Source organism: Megalobrama amblycephala, linkage group LG1 (assembly GCF_018812025.1).
Source record: "Megalobrama amblycephala isolate DHTTF-2021 linkage group LG1, ASM1881202v1, whole genome shotgun sequence".
In the NCBI taxonomy this organism is placed as follows: domain Eukaryota; kingdom Metazoa; phylum Chordata; class Actinopteri; order Cypriniformes; family Xenocyprididae; genus Megalobrama; species Megalobrama amblycephala.
Genome location: NC_063044.1, coordinates 45,851,139 through 45,867,076, shown reverse-complemented (window position 1 = coordinate 45,867,076; position 15,938 = coordinate 45,851,139). Strand labels below are relative to the sequence as shown.

The following is a 15,938-nucleotide window of genomic DNA, read 5'->3' as shown; positions in this document are numbered from 1 at the left end:
ACCCACAGTATTAGATAGATTTACAGGGGAGGCACTAATTGCAGCTCTTTGACCCTTTTTTCTTATTGTATGTTATATTCTTCAAAATAAGGATTATAATGATAATTGCATCATACAGTAAGCTGCAGTTTTTAGGCAAAATGTTGAAGTCAGATAAATCAAATACTTTCATACCTGGATTACCTGGATACACAAATCAGGTAAAGTGGGTACTGAAGCCAAAAACGTTTGAGAACCACTTCTTAATTGTAAAAAGGTTATAATGATGGACAACCAGTAACTGACTTACACGGTACACGTTAGTCAAGTTCTAGTTTCACCTGACTGTCAATTGCTGTAATAAATTTATCAAATGTTCCAAGGATTCATGGTATTATGTTCTTGACTAATTTTGACAATTGAACAGACTATTGTGCACGTGATGACTTATACAATGAAATGACGCTGACGGGTTTTGGAGCGAACAACCATTAGACTGAGAATCAACAATCAGTTTAGATCAACAAGATCTATTCACTTGGAAATTGTGCTAAATGTAGGCTACCTGTACTTAATCATTTGCAAAGATGTACTGAGACATTGAGACATGTACTTAGACATTTGCAATTTGATGAAATGAATGAGAAAATCAGTTCTGTTGTGAACAATTGCCAAGTGGTTTGGAGGTTTGTCTATGTTGTTTTGAGAATGTAATTTCTGTTTCAAGAAATGAGCCAAACCAATGGAGAAAAACTGTAATAAACTCAAAAGTATGCCTTAATGAAAATGAAAATGTCGAAGTAGATAAAACATATGAGCTCACTCTATAAAAACAATAGATATAAAACCTTACATGTGTATGTTGGATACACATTTAGTGTTCATTTCTTACCTCAAAGTCTAATGTCATAGTCTGTAATGGCATTTAGGATGAACAAAAAAATTAGAAAAATGCACTGCAATATTTTTGTCTTGATTTCCAGTAAAAATATATAAACTTTTTTTAGCAAAATGACTGTTTTCTAAAAAAAAACGTTTGCAGTGTGTCTGTTACTGTAAAAAAAAATGTAATTATCAATAATATAACATGAATATATAATCATAAATGCTCATAAAGGACACACAAAGCCTCGCAAAGGAGAAAAACAAAATGCCCAATGTAATGTATTGAGATTTGTATTATTAGTGCACTATAAGTGTCAGCCTTTTTTTCTTCTTTTTCAGGTGCACTCCAAACCCATGTGAACATGAAGGCAGGTGTATTCAGTCCTGGAATGACTTCTTGTGTGTGTGTAACAACACAGGCTACAAGGGGGAGGTTTGTCATAACTGTGAGTGTCCTTAACCAAGGGGATTCCTCTATATTGACTTTTTGTTGGTGAAATATGAGAATCACTCTTTTTTAAGTCTCTCTCTGTCTCTGTCTCTCTCTCCATCCATCCCAGCTGTCTACAGGGAGTCATGTGAGGCCTACAGACTGAATGGGAAGTACTGGTCAGGAAACTACACCATAGATCCAGATCTGAGCGGACCACTGAAGCCTTTCACAGTCTACTGCAATATGTGTATGTATGAAGTAGAAGAGATTGACATGTTGAAAGCAATTTTGAAGGATTTTACATGATTTTGGTGAGTTAAGATTGATCACATCACATTTTAGTGCAAAAATCATGGACCGTCATCGAGCACAACCGCATGAAAAGCACCAAGGTGAGTGGCTCCACTATGGATCGACCGTATATTGGGGACGTCCAGTATGTAAACGCATCCTGGGATGAAGTCACTGCCCTAGCAAACACCTCCTTATACTGCGAACAGTGGATTGAGTTCTCATGCTACAAGTCACGCCTCCTCAATACTCCACGTAAGTTCTCACAATGATTGGTGAAATTCAGTATGTTGGATATCCTTGGTCATTTAGTGCATGAATGAAGTTAAAGGGATAGTTCACCCCAAAATTATAATTTTGTCATCATTTGTCCTCATGTTATTCCAAGCTTGTATGATTTTCGTGCAACTCAGAATTTGAATTTTTGAAGACATGAGGCAATTCGCAATGACTGATTCATGAACAAATCATACTTTTGAGTTGAATTTTTTCAATCAGTTGATTAAAGCTGCAGTCCGTAACTTTTTTGGTTAAAAGTTACCCAAAATCAATTTTTGAGCAAGTACATAAACAGCCAGTGTTCGAAACTATCTCCTTACCTTAGCCCAATTCACAATGGTAAGCTTGTAATAATGTTTTATGATAAAATGGGTTCTGGTGGGTTTCTGCGGGAAATTCGAGCATGCAGCTGTTCGTCTTTGCATCATTACATCATGTCTGTAAACAGAAACAGCTAGTAGAAATGTGAGGATGCTGCTGGTAGTGGATCATTTATAGCCTTTTCTTACAGCAGCTGCAATAATTAAACTCATAATTTTGATGGCGGATTGTAATCCAGAAAGGTCCAAATGACAATCATCAGTGACAACTGGAGATTCACCCGTAGTCAAAAGCAAAAGACTTTGGACTGTGGAGTGGCTACAGAAATTAAAATCTACAGGTAATGCTAATACACACTAATACACACTTTGAGAACAAAGTATAACAGTAATAATAATTTGCACAGTTTGACGTGATATGAGCTAAGCTATTGTTAGATTTATTCACCATTGGCAGCGCGATTTATTGTAGGCCTAATGCTTTTTTTCTCAGTTGGTCAGAACAAAAGTGACGGACATGTCGCTTACTTGTTCAGACATTTTTCCAGTGAAAATTCTTATTTTGGTCATCCTTCCAAGACATAGAATCTGTGATTCTGAATTACAGTATCCACACTGGTGCGGTGACTGACAGCAAAGATAATAATTCCGCAAATAACTGCAATTGCAGGTTTCAAACAGAGATGGCGACAAAGAGGTAAAACTTATAGACTGCAGCTTAAGTTCACAAAACTGGTGTGAATGATTTGTTCTCCATTCAAACTGATCCGGTTGTCAAACTATCACTATCACAAACTATAGTCAAACTATCACAATAGAAACATGTAGTAAAGTATTTGCATTAGTAATGACATGCTTTAAGAAGACTGGGAGTAAAATCCTTTTGTTATCCATTATGATGTATTTTTGTTGTTGTTGTTTCTTGTTGTTGTTTGGTGCTTGACATCCCCAATTCTCATTCACTTTCATTTTATTAAAACTTGGAAAGGTGTTCTTCAAAAATTCACAGAAGAAAGAAAGTCATACAGGTATGGGATTTTAAATTGTGGGGTGAACTATCCCTTTAAATAATTGAACATATTTAAATGTTCTGTTACTGTGTAGTATATATCTGCAGCCATCACTGTGTAGCTGAACTGTATAACTTAGTAGAAGAAAAAAATCTTGTGTAAAGGAACCACAGCTGTGAGTTTTTAGATGGCTGTTCAAGTATTGATCTGAGCTAGGGATTTAGTGCAAAAACACTAGAAGAGTCTGACTCAGCTGAACTGTCCGGAGCTTGAGCATAATTGACCTGTGTCACTGACCTTCTCAGCCTTTTTCTCTGCTGAGTAACATTTATAGGAATCTGCTTAGTCACTCAGTCTTTACCATTGAGTATTTTATGTTTGCAGAACTATATTAAGGCCCAGTCATCATGGTCCCCTGCTCTGTGGACCCCAGTGAGACTGGCTCGTCTAGACTACCAGTGGTTTGCCATTGCTCCATTTATTTTTTCCTTGATTACATTTATTATTATTAACAGATGGAAGACCTTACACTTACTGGATTGGTCGGCATAATGAGAGTCATGAATACTGGGGAGGAGCTTTCCCTGAAAGTGGAAAATGTGGATGTGCTGTCAATCAAACTTGCACTGACTCCAAGTACTGGTGCAACTGTGATGCCGACTACCGCCAATGGTGAGACTGAGATGAGAAAGAATGACTTTTAAGATACCTTTTAAAATAACTACTGTCAATCTATGTTGTTATTTATTTTATTTTTTCTTTTATAAGATATAGATGCTCCAACACCAGTAATTAATTTGTATCGGGTGTGCAAATAAAAACACGAAAAATCAAACGGAACTTCATACCTTTATAATGAAATAGATCGCGAGATGAATCCAATCTGTGGCACTTGGGTAAAATGTCCATTGCAAAACAAAACACAGTACTTTTTTGTCCACGAAAGCATTAAATCCATGAAATATTGATATATTATCCATTGTTTGCATCACATTTCTTATGATTGATCTGCTCTCCATCATCGTTCTTCAAGAAATAATGCAATCTGAGCAGCGTTTATGTTGTAAAACTGTCTGTGATCGTATATATCTCACAAACAAATGAGCTCATGTCCAAAGTATAATTTTTCAAAATAGTGAAAAAGTTTTATATCCTCCTGCTATTGTCATTGTAGTAAATCTCAGGAACTTTTAGCCAATGCCAAGACGATCCAACAACGTGTGTTCTGTTTATCTTCTGCATGCGAGCACATCTACACAAACGCACATCTGTCTCGACTATTAATGCAGCAAGCCATATTTTATAATTGTATTAAAAAAAAGCAAGAAAAAAAAGCACAAACACGGCAGAAATGCCAAATTCAGCAGCTGGAATTAGCTGAGGTAACATGACGGCTCACAGACAGCAGCGGCATACCTGTCACTCAAGTGATCACGCCCTTAATTATGCAGAACTTTAAAGCTTAATATAATTTAAACGGTTGAGTTATAAAAAAATTCACCCCCCTCAGAGTTGTCATGAAGGGCAAAATTAGCTATACAGACCAAAACCACAATTTGAACCAGACTGTAAACATGTTTTTTTCTGCTGTAAACTTGGCCATTTTAACATGGGACTCAATGAGATTCTGCTCTCTTCTGCAGCCTGTCCCTAGCGGCCAGTCGATGAATTGCAGTTTAAGTCACTTCCGTATTGGCTTCACGAGAAACTGGGGGAGGTTGCCGCTTGGTCTATATCTAGTGTTTAATATTATTAAAGAAAGAAAAATACACAAGTAAATATAAAGCAGATGGCAGACACTTAAATATTAACTCTAGACAAAAAAACTGTGTATATATACTGCTGTTCAAAATTTTGGGGTCAGATTCAGCAATGATGCATTGATCAAAACAGAAAATGCATTTATAATGTTAAAAAAAAGACTTTTACATTGTATACACTATAACTACAAGCTAAACATTCATTGATAATTTTAAAGGCTAGTTTCGCTCTTTCTTCACACTTAATCTTTACACTTACTAGGCACTCAGATAAAGGCTACCTGTCGTTCCGAGACCATCTGCCTGTCAGGAGGATTGTCATAGGGGACACTAACCGCACCGGTTCAGAAGCTCGCTACAGTGTTGGGGCGCTGTACTGCCATGGAGACAGTGAGTAATGAACATTACATACAGTGTTTATACAATGGATGAAAGGTTTTTCTTATATAATAAGAAGATCCTTCCTGACATGTAAGTAAAGGGCAATGTACAATGGTTTATTATAACAAAATATACACAAAGCAGAGCAGCCTTATATGATGGTTATGATTATTTTAATGGCTGACCCTACATTATCCTCCTAAATACAGCACTGTTGTATGTTAATGAGAAATCCTTCTCTTAGGGAGTATCTGGAACACCATAGCTTTCACCAAGCCCACCTATCTGACGTTCCCCACCTTCAAACCCGGCACCAGTGCCGACATTACATTCCACTTCAGGACCTACCGCACTAACGGAGTGTTTGTGGAAAGCTCCGATGACCACCTCCGTAATTTCTTACGAATTGAACTCAACTGTGAGTGTCGTTTCTATGGCCGTGGCATTGTGAATACCACGGTGAATCTTAAAACTATATGGCATATATAGTGATTCTGATATCTCCTTCATCAGTTTCTCCTTAAATTTTCACAGCTACAACTGAGGTGGTATTCATTTTCATGGTGGGTGATGGAATTAGAAACGTGACCCTGCGCTCTCCTAAACCGCTCAACGATAATGAGTGGCACTATGTAGAAGCTGAAATTAATGTTAAATTGGCTCGACTAAAAGTTGATTTCTTCCCTCCGGCCATACACAAGTTCCCAGGGCAGACCTACATCACGATGAAGTTCACACAACCCCTGCTCGTAGGTAAGAAACATAGGGCTGGAGTTTATGTGAAAACATTGCTTCAAGCAGTTGACACAAAAACATACCATCCATTTGTATTCAGGTGCAGCCAATCACACCTTAAGGCCTTTCCTGGGCTGTCTGCGTGGGCTGAGGATGAACGGGGTGCCTGTGGATTTAGAGGGGAAGGTTGACGAGATAGCTGGGATACGTAGGAACTGCACTGGAGCGTGTCTGAATGCCTCCATACCATGTCGAAACGGAGGCCAGTGCATTGATGGGTACGCTTCATACGCCTGTGACTGCAATAACACAGCCTTCGATGGCTATTACTGTCATTTAGGTGAGTTAACACAAATTTGCATATGTATGTGCTCTCTCACACTCACGCTGGTTCAAACTGACATGGTGCAATACAGACTACAGATGTTTCCTAATAAGCATATGCAAATTTAAAGTGATATCTTTTCATCTTCAGCTGGGGACAGACTAATTATTACAAACACATTTTAATTTTATGAGATTTAAAAGATTAAAACAGAGTCAAGTGCAGGATAATAAATGGGAGGAACAAACAAACTGGTGCCTCTGAGAACATGTTAAAGAGAGAGTCAATGCCTGAATAGAGAGTGACAGACTTTGGCTTTAGTTTCCACTTTCCATTTCAAGCCTCTAAATCCAGAGCTGATTTAGGCTAACAGGGATTTGTCTGTTCTGTGAATTAATATGCTTTTTTTCGGATGATCTGTGTGGGAATATTTAAACTTTGGCTAAGAGCTGAATTGTGTTTTACAATAAACCATAATTTACTCACCAGTAGGTTTCATAATGGTTCAATGTTCAATCAACAGAAGGTCGAATCCAAGAGTAAATTACATATTTAGTAGGGCTGTCAAATTTATTGTATTAATGTATGCAGCTAAATAACTAAGCATCCTCTTTTTTAATGGATGCAGAGAGTATGCATTTTTTTAATTGGATGTAGCCAGTCACGTTTATTTGGCGAATGAATGAATGAATGAAACCAGTTGATTTAAATATTCAATGACTCATTGCTGAAGAACAATTGAGTTTGAACTGATTGAGTGAATCATTTAAATGACTTACTCATAAACTCACTTGTCGCCACCTACTGGCGTAAAAATTGAAAGAAAGAATCACTGTAAAATCCCCCCCCCCAAAAAAAAAAAAAAAAAAATTTAAAAGTCTTAATGCTGTTGAACTGAAACACGCTTAACCATTCGGATTTGAGGACCGGATATTTTTTTATTTAAGATATATAGATAAGGATATTAATGCAATTGCATACATTATTTAGTTTTTCTAGTTTTTCTACATTTGTGTTATAATATACAATATTACTAATATTACAGTTTAAAGACCAAATCCCACAGAGGTCCGAATAAAATCTTCATGTACTACAATATTCTAAACTGTTACATTCCTAGGTATGATGGATTTCCAGTGATGAGACTATTCAAGTCTTATGTTGTGTTTTGAAGATTTCTCTATTATGTCTATTTGTTTTTTTTGTTTTTTTTATAAAAAGTTAAATCGGCATGTGGGAGGGGAGCCCATAAACAAAAGTATGATCTCTGCTTGTGTCACATCCTTTTAGATATCGGGGCATTCTTTGACGTGGGAGCGTGGCTGCGGTATGACATCCGCAAAGAGCCCATTTCCTTTGACGCATGGTGGGCGAACTTCTGGATAGAGCCTCACTGGCACAACTTCACTCTCGGCTACAACACGACAACTGATGACATAGAGTTCAGCTTCAGCACTCTACAGGCCCCAGCTGTGCTCCTGTATATCAGCTCCTTCGGCAATGATTACATCGCCGTCTTGCTCAAGAAAGATGGTAAACACACACACAATCACACCAGAGTATACAAACCATTAGCTTTAGCACTGATGTCACTTCCTTTGCAGGCACTCTGTCGCTGAGATACCGACTTGGGATAATAAGCTACAAATTTAAGTTGACTGACAGAAACATGGCCGATGGCTTTCCTCATTTTGTCAACATCACTCGACACAACTACACAGTATGGACACAGGTAAGATCTCAAACTAGATCTGACATGTTTTGTATCGATATTAGCATACCAAAAGCACACTGTTTGTATTTGTATTTGCACCTGGATCTAGGTGGACTACATGGATCCGTGGATTGAGAAGTTAATACCAGGAGAGATTCCCAGATTTGACTCACCAAAGTCTATATTCTTGGGTAGAGTCATGGGTAAGATGAGCATTTTTATCTTAAAGGTACTATGTAACTTTTTCGGCCTATAAAAAAAACAAAACTGCATGCATTTTGTCGAAAAACATTGTTTTGGTTGTGCATCGGCTCTGCGTGACTGTGCGGATGAATATGGTTATTTTACTGCTCATAAAAAATTCACTACTAGGCTTAAGAGAAATAACCAGTCTAGATGGAAAGGATCTCAAGCTGACCAGCTGATGATGTTACTGCAGCCATAGCCATGAATAGATACAGTACTTCCTTGAAAATAAATTCCAGCACAGTGCAAAAACAACCATAATGAAACAACCCTTCACAATAGATACAGCTTTACAATCAACTCTGTTAGAGAGCTACATATGGCAATTTATCTGTTCAATAAAATATATTACCAAAGACTATAGAATAACACAAGACGTGTCACTCGTATTGTTTTGAATGGGAGAAAGTGTGACGCGCAATATGGCGTAATAAGTCCCGCCTTCTAAATAAGAGCCAACCGCTGACTGGTAAAGTCATTGCGTCACTGCAGCGGCCGTTAGAATCACCGGTTTCTATAGAAACAGTCAGACGCGCGCCTCTGAAGAGACGCGCATTTAGGTCTGCGCATGCGCATTAGCTTGATCCAGCCTGAAAAATACATTTTTTTGTCATGATTCGAGCATTTAGAAACTAAATTTATGAGCCGGTTGTTGTTAGATTTCATTGGTGATTTCAAATATGAAATTTAATCGTAAGGTTGGCGAACAGTTTTGGAGAATTTGATGTTTCCCCATTCAAAGAGATTGCATGATGCCCAGGATGCCCGAGAGGTGTTTCAAAGATGGCCGCCGAGTGAAATGACTTGTCTTAATATATTACTCACCTGTTGAGTAATAAAAACACCATCTCCACATCGGTTTTACAACATTTCAAATCCCTCACCATCTCTGAAAAGCCAAGCCAATGTTGATTCTTGTTTTATTACAAGCTCTGATGGTTCTCTTTTTGCCAGCAGACTGATGCCCAGAGGTTCAAGATTTAGCTGCTCCATGTCAACCTTTCTCTCTCATTGTGACAACTAACCTATGCCACTCCCACACCATACACGTGTCAAAGTAGAGAAGGGAGAAACAAAGCTTTTCAAAGCTCGAATCAATTGAATCAATTGCGTCGCAAAATGATTCACTGTTTCGAAGCGTTTGAAACACCACATACTGTTGACGCCTGCTTGTCAGAACAATGTAAATGCAACAAAAACTCATGCCAAACACACATAAAAACAGCTTTTTCAAACCAATTGCACATGTTTTATTGAAATTATAATCTATCATATGCAATTAACTAACCATCTAATACCATTAAATATTAAGTGTCTGTATAATATGTATTCTTTTATCAATTTTCAGGGCTTGTTTTGTTTGTTCTATGGATGGGTCAGCTAACAGAGATTTATTAACTACTATTATTCCTTTTAATTATACAAATACCTCATCAGAGATCAAGTAATAGAAACTTATTAGACACTTAATATTCAGGTAAAGACATAGACACTTGTTCAATGATTCGCCGCTGGGGGCAATCTCAGTGAATCCACGTGATTCATGGATTCACATAGATCGCCCCCAGCAGTGCACTATTGAAATTTCAAAAAATTTCGAAACAGTTATGATGTAACAAAGCCTCGTTTAATGAAATCTCATGACTTTGGCAGTTTGAAACATGCTCTGAAACACTGCTTCGAAACAAAAGATTTCGTAAAGGTTTCGAAGCTTCATGAAGCAGTGATTCGAAAGCGCCCATCACTCTGTCAAAGTAGCCAGAGCAACTTTTCTCTATTTACAAATGTGACAAAACACACATGGGCAAGTGATGTATGTATGCAATTTCCTGTGAAAACTATACTGTCAGGTCTAAAATATAAACACTGATAATAGCCTTACTATAGTGAATCTGTGTATGACAAAAACACATTTCGGAAGAAGGATCCCCTATTGACTTTTGTTAATTTTGAACAAAAAAGTTACATAGTGCACCTTTAACTTGTTGCCTGTGAATGAAATGTTGCATTTACTAGATGAAGAGTAGATTGATTTATTTTCTGGTCTTCTTCATAGAGGTGGGAGGTGTAGACTACGAAATCCAGAGGCACAACAGTCCAGGTTTTATGGGCTGTATATCAGGGGTCCGCTATAATATCTTTGCCCCACTGAAGGCCTACTTCCGACCCAATGTAACCAATCCACCCGTGACGACTCAAGGCTATGTGGTGGAGTCCAACTGTGGGGCGTTTCCCCCCGTCTTAGGATATGTTCCTTGGGAGGATGACCCCTGGTTCACTGGCCTGTGTAAGACTACATATCCTGACATCACATGAATGCCTTAACATATACTGTATTGTTCACGTTTGTGATCAGAAAGATTTTTTTAAAGAAATTAATACTTTTATTCAGCAAGGATGCATTAAATTGATCAAAAGTAACAATAATGACATTTGTCAATTTTTTTTAAATTCTATTTCATAGAAATGCTATTCTTTGAAACTTTCTAGTCATCAATTAATCCTGATTTTAAAAAAAGGGTTTTCAACACTGATAATAAGAAATGTTTCTTATCATCACATTGAGCATCAAATCATCATATTAGAATGATTTCTGAAGGATCATGTGACACTGAAGATTGGAGTAATAATGTTGAAAATTCAGCTTTAAATTGTAATAATATTTCACAATATTTCTGTTTCTACTGTATTTTGATCAAATAAATGCAGTCTTGGTGAGCATAAGAGCTTTATATAAAAAACAAACTTCAAAAAAATCTTTTTGAATGGTAGTGTAAGTAAATAATAGTAGAGTGAAATTTGGTACATTTCTAATCTAACAGTATGTTATAGTGGTTGTACTTTTCACTGTGGTTTTTAACCCATTTAAGTAATGTTTTTTTGTTTTCTTTTCATTTTAGTCTTTTATTACATTCATGATGATGTTACCCCACCTTGGATGACACGTAAGTTTACAGTCACACAGTTTATTATCTTGTTTTAAATAATATGTAGCACTATTTTCCGAACATCTCTTATACCTGTTAATAATAGTAACAAAAAAACCTCTCAATAAAAGTAACAAAAAAACAATTTCTGTTAAAAGTACAATTCTGTATTCTGTTCTCCTTGTTTATTTATTTTTGCATTTATTTCCTTTCAGCCAGTCTTGCAAATTATGCTGATCTTCACTGTTTGTGAAGCTAAAACATTTTTAAAATCCTCTTAATTTGCAGAACACAGGATTAGGGAACATTCATGGGAATATAAGCTTCTGCATAAAGCCGAGCTTCTGCACATGACAAAAACGTATCACCAGTCATAAAGTGTCATAAGGATAAGGATAATATACTGTATATAGAATAAGGTGTAATAAGCATCAGAGCTTTACAAATGACCATGACAATGCTATATATGTTATTGTTACTATTAATATTTTATATTCATTTCATTGCTGTAAATGTTACAGAACCTCTTTTATAATACCGACAAGATCATTTTGAGATTAAAGACCCATCAAAACAAAGACAATTTTTTAAATTGAACACTTCAATTTGAAAAAGATTTATCAGTATCCTTGCTCATTTTTTTGCAATCATCCTTTGTTGCTCAAATCCTCTTCTTCTCTAACTATTGTCATCTCTTTTCCAGGATAACAAGACTTGTTTCTCCTACACACCCACACACTCACACACACACACCCCCTTTATCCTCTGCCAGCGGGTGCAGATCTCACATCAAAATAGAAATAGAAGAAACAATAGAAGAATCTTCATGCAGCTCTTTTCCATAATAACAACAATTCATATATAGTGACCATGTCAAAGTGACTAGAACATCAAAAAAAAAAAAAAAAAAAAAAAAAAGTCATAAGTTACTATTATAAAAGTAATACATATGAATTGAGTTGCATTAAAATTCTCCATTTGTGTTCCACAGAAAAGCATACAGATTTGGAACGACATGAAAGTAAAAGATGGCACAATTTACATTTTTGGGGTGAACTATCCCTTTAAAGCTTATGAGTAAAGCTTATGTGTGCTGACAGTCAGCAGTCGCTCATGTGAATTCTGCAACATGATACAAATTACGTTTAAGCCATCATTTGCAGACAGCTCAGCTAGAACACCATAAGAGTATTAAGCTTAATGCTAACGACTGCTCTCTCTATGTGTATGTGTGTGTGCGTTTGTGTCTTTTTCTCTACAGTAATCGTGACCGTGTCTCTGATGTTGCTCTTCCTGATCCTGTACGGCCTCTACATTTACCTGTACAGGTATAAAGGCAGTTACCACACTAATGAACCGAAGCAGCTGGAGTCCCCCAGCTCTTCTCGGCCCCTTACTGATACTCTGCGCAAGGAGAGAAAGAACCTGCCGGAAATACAGGAGGAAAGTCCGAATGAATAACACAACTACAGAGTGAGGGATGTCTGGAAGAAAAGAGAGTAATGGTGATTATGAGGGAGGTAAAAAGACTGAGGAATGAGTTGCAAAGGTTATTTTTTTTATGTATCTTTTTGCCTTTATGGTAATGTAACTGTATATTTATTTTTTTGGTCCCATTATTTTTACAGTGTAATCTGATATTTGGTGCTTTTGGCAGGGTTCAAAATAAGCAGGCTAGAGACAATTTACCATCTGATCAATGAGCACTGGCAGTGCGGGCTGACTGAAGTGCCTCAGCAACATTACAGGAAACTTTTAAAGACTGATCCAGGGTTCCCACAGTCATAGAGACCTGGAAATATCAGGGAATTTTAGAATTGTGATTTCCAGGCCTGTAAAAATGTATTGGAAATGAATACAATCATGGAAAAGTCATGGAAATTTGTGTTGAAAATGAATATTCTTTATAGTTATGCCCATCTCAACAATATTTCATTGGTCTCTTTTTTTTTTTTTTTTTACAACATCCGTATCATTTTTAAAAATCAAGAATGACTGGAAAGTCATGAAACAACAACAACAAAAAAAATTGTATAGCTCATGTGAATCTTTCTAGTTGTGCCGAAATTCACTTTTTGTGACTAGAACTGGCTAGAAATGTCATGGATATTGAAAAAATCTGGAAATTTCTGTAGTCAGTATAAATCTTTCTAGCTATGTCCATCTCAAAAATATTATATTGGTTGAAAATTCACTTAAAATGATTTAAAAAATAAATAAAATACAACTAAAATAAATAATATAATAAAAAATCTGTATTATAAAATGACTGGAAAATTTGAAAATGCATTTGTCTAATGGTGTGGGAACCCTGTATATAATAAGTGAAATCTTTATGGCTCATTATTGTGTACTGGCAAAAGTAGTGTAGATTTACTGTAGGCGTTTTTCATAGTCATGCTGTTTGTGTTAATGAGAGAATCTGAACAAAATGCACAACAACCTTCAGAGTACAAAGTTTTGAAGATGTAGATATGTTTACACATATCTGTTTTTATCATCAGTGAAACTTCATTAACATATAGTATGGAGGAATTTGCTCAGACATAGCTAATGGTATTTAAAAATATATATTATACTGCCTAAATTCGGTCGCGGCGCTTATAAGAGATGGAGAGTCAAATGGCATTGAATGGCTTCAGCTTCTTTAGAGCACAATGATTTTAATGTGCTGAACAATAATCTGTATTACTGTGGCATTTTAAAAACTGCAGAAAGGTGTTTTTGTGATAGTAGCCATGTTGCATATTGCTTGTGAACAACAATGAGGTATAACAATCATGAAGATTAGGACATTTTTGTAAAATTGGATCCATGAAAGGTTTACAAAGAAAAGTTTCTTGACTAAAGGCCAATGGTCGATGTGTAACCATCTGCCCAAGCATCAGGCATGAACATGCTGTGTTGTACAGTATGTCTCAGGGTTGGTAACAGCGATCATGATGGCATTGGATAGAGAGTTACAGTACGTGTTCTTCTCACTGCTGCTACAGCAACACACACCAGCCTTTTCAAGCCATTCTCTAGGCATTTTGACACTGAACTTCTAAATGACCTATAATGAAGAAATCTCTTTATATTTCACAAACCCAATGCAGGCAGGAATAATTTTGTATTGTGTCAGATGAGAATCATCCCACAGATCAGAGATTGTTTAAGCTGTTTTCCTCCTCGTGTCTTCAGTCTGTTCAAGAGAATTCTTCCTATAGGCCAAAGCAAACCGATACAGTGTTTTTTATAATAGTGTACAGAGATGTCATACTTCTATTCAGTTTACACAGTATTCATGTCACGGGATTGATAAGAAAGTGTTTTAGACCAGTGATTCCCAACCAGGAAGAATGGAAAAAAAAATTATTAGAATATCTCTTCCCCCTCATCTCTTTTAAAGAAAAGAAAACATTTTGTATTGCTTGCAAGTTTTACATATATTTATTTATATATTTATTTATATTTATGTGGTCGGTTTTGCATTCATAGCACATTTCTTCAAAATTAGTTTTTTTTTTTCTTCAGTAAAAATAATAATGGGGTACTTCGGCCTTATTGATGGGCCTATCAGGTACAAAAGACAAAAAGAGTTTGGGAAACTGTTCTAGACAGACTTTTATAGTATGGATCTTCTGCTGCCTGAATGTATTCACTTGTAGTTGTGGGGCCTCATTTATAAAATGTTGCGCAGAAACCGTCCTAAATTTGATCTTACCATCATCTCTTAGATGTGCATACGTGTGATTCATAGAATGAACATATACGCAGAAAACGAGAGTACGCCTCTCTTTCAGGTGTGAAATCTATAAATCGCAAATGATCTTGAACTTGCACACAGCTGTGTGGTTGCAGTTCTCCGCATTGTAAACGACACCTAATTAATGTCATTTACATGTAAAAGATCACCAGTCATCGTCCAAATCCTTTAATTTAGAATGGCGAGCTGCAAGAATACAGTACAGTCCAAAAGTTTGGAACCACTAAGATTTTTAATGTTTTTAAAAGAAGTTTCGTCTGCTCACCAAGGCTACATTTATTTAATTAAAAATACAGTAAAAAACTGTAATATTGTGAAATATTATTACAATTTAAAATAACTGTGTACTATTTAAATATATTTGACAAAGTAATTTATTCCTGTGATGCAAAGCTGATTTTTCAGCATCATTACTCCAGTCTTCAGTGTCACATGATCCTTCAGAAATCATTCTAATATGCTGATTTTCTGCTCAATAAACATTTATGATTATTTTCAATGTTGAAAACAGTTGTGTACTTTTTTTTCAGGATTCCTTGATGAATAGAAAGTTCAAAAGAACAGCATTTATCTGAAATACAAAGCTTCTGTAGCATTATACACTACCGTTCAAAAGTTTGGGGTCAGTAAGAATTTTTATTTTTATTTTTTTGAAAAGAAATTAAAGAAATGAATACTTTTATTCAGCAAGGATGCATTAAATCAATCAAAAGTGGCAGTAAAGACATTTATAATGTTACAAAAGATTAGATTTCAGATAAACACTGTTCTTTTGAACTTTCTATTCATCAAATAATCCTGAAAAAAAAATATTGTACACAAATATTTTGTACAATTTTACACATTAAATGTTTCTTGAGCAGCAGATCAGCATATTAGAATGATTTCTGAAGGATCATGTGACA

At 36.1% G+C, this 15,938-nt stretch overlaps 1 protein-coding gene across 1 annotated transcript in view; it reads left to right on the top strand.

The window, feature by feature from the left end:
* Positions 1 to 15,270, top strand: part of cntnap1 (contactin associated protein 1) — a 40,974-nt gene extending 25,704 nt beyond the window's left edge. Inside the window, exons 11-24 of the mRNA XM_048196146.1 lie at positions 1,204 to 1,310; positions 1,425 to 1,544; positions 1,640 to 1,843; positions 3,713 to 3,869; positions 5,220 to 5,347; positions 5,583 to 5,756; positions 5,873 to 6,091; positions 6,174 to 6,413; positions 7,689 to 7,931; positions 8,003 to 8,130; positions 8,222 to 8,315; positions 10,415 to 10,645; positions 11,259 to 11,303; positions 12,547 to 15,270. Of these exons, the coding sequence (XP_048052103.1) occupies positions 1,204 to 1,310; positions 1,425 to 1,544; positions 1,640 to 1,843; positions 3,713 to 3,869; positions 5,220 to 5,347; positions 5,583 to 5,756; positions 5,873 to 6,091; positions 6,174 to 6,413; positions 7,689 to 7,931; positions 8,003 to 8,130; positions 8,222 to 8,315; positions 10,415 to 10,645; positions 11,259 to 11,303; positions 12,547 to 12,746 (2,290 nt within the window). The 3' untranslated portion in view covers positions 12,747 to 15,270. The remainder of the gene's footprint in view (positions 1 to 1,203; positions 1,311 to 1,424; positions 1,545 to 1,639; positions 1,844 to 3,712; positions 3,870 to 5,219; positions 5,348 to 5,582; positions 5,757 to 5,872; positions 6,092 to 6,173; positions 6,414 to 7,688; positions 7,932 to 8,002; positions 8,131 to 8,221; positions 8,316 to 10,414; positions 10,646 to 11,258; positions 11,304 to 12,546) is intronic.
* Positions 15,271 to 15,938: the final 668 nt, after the last annotated feature.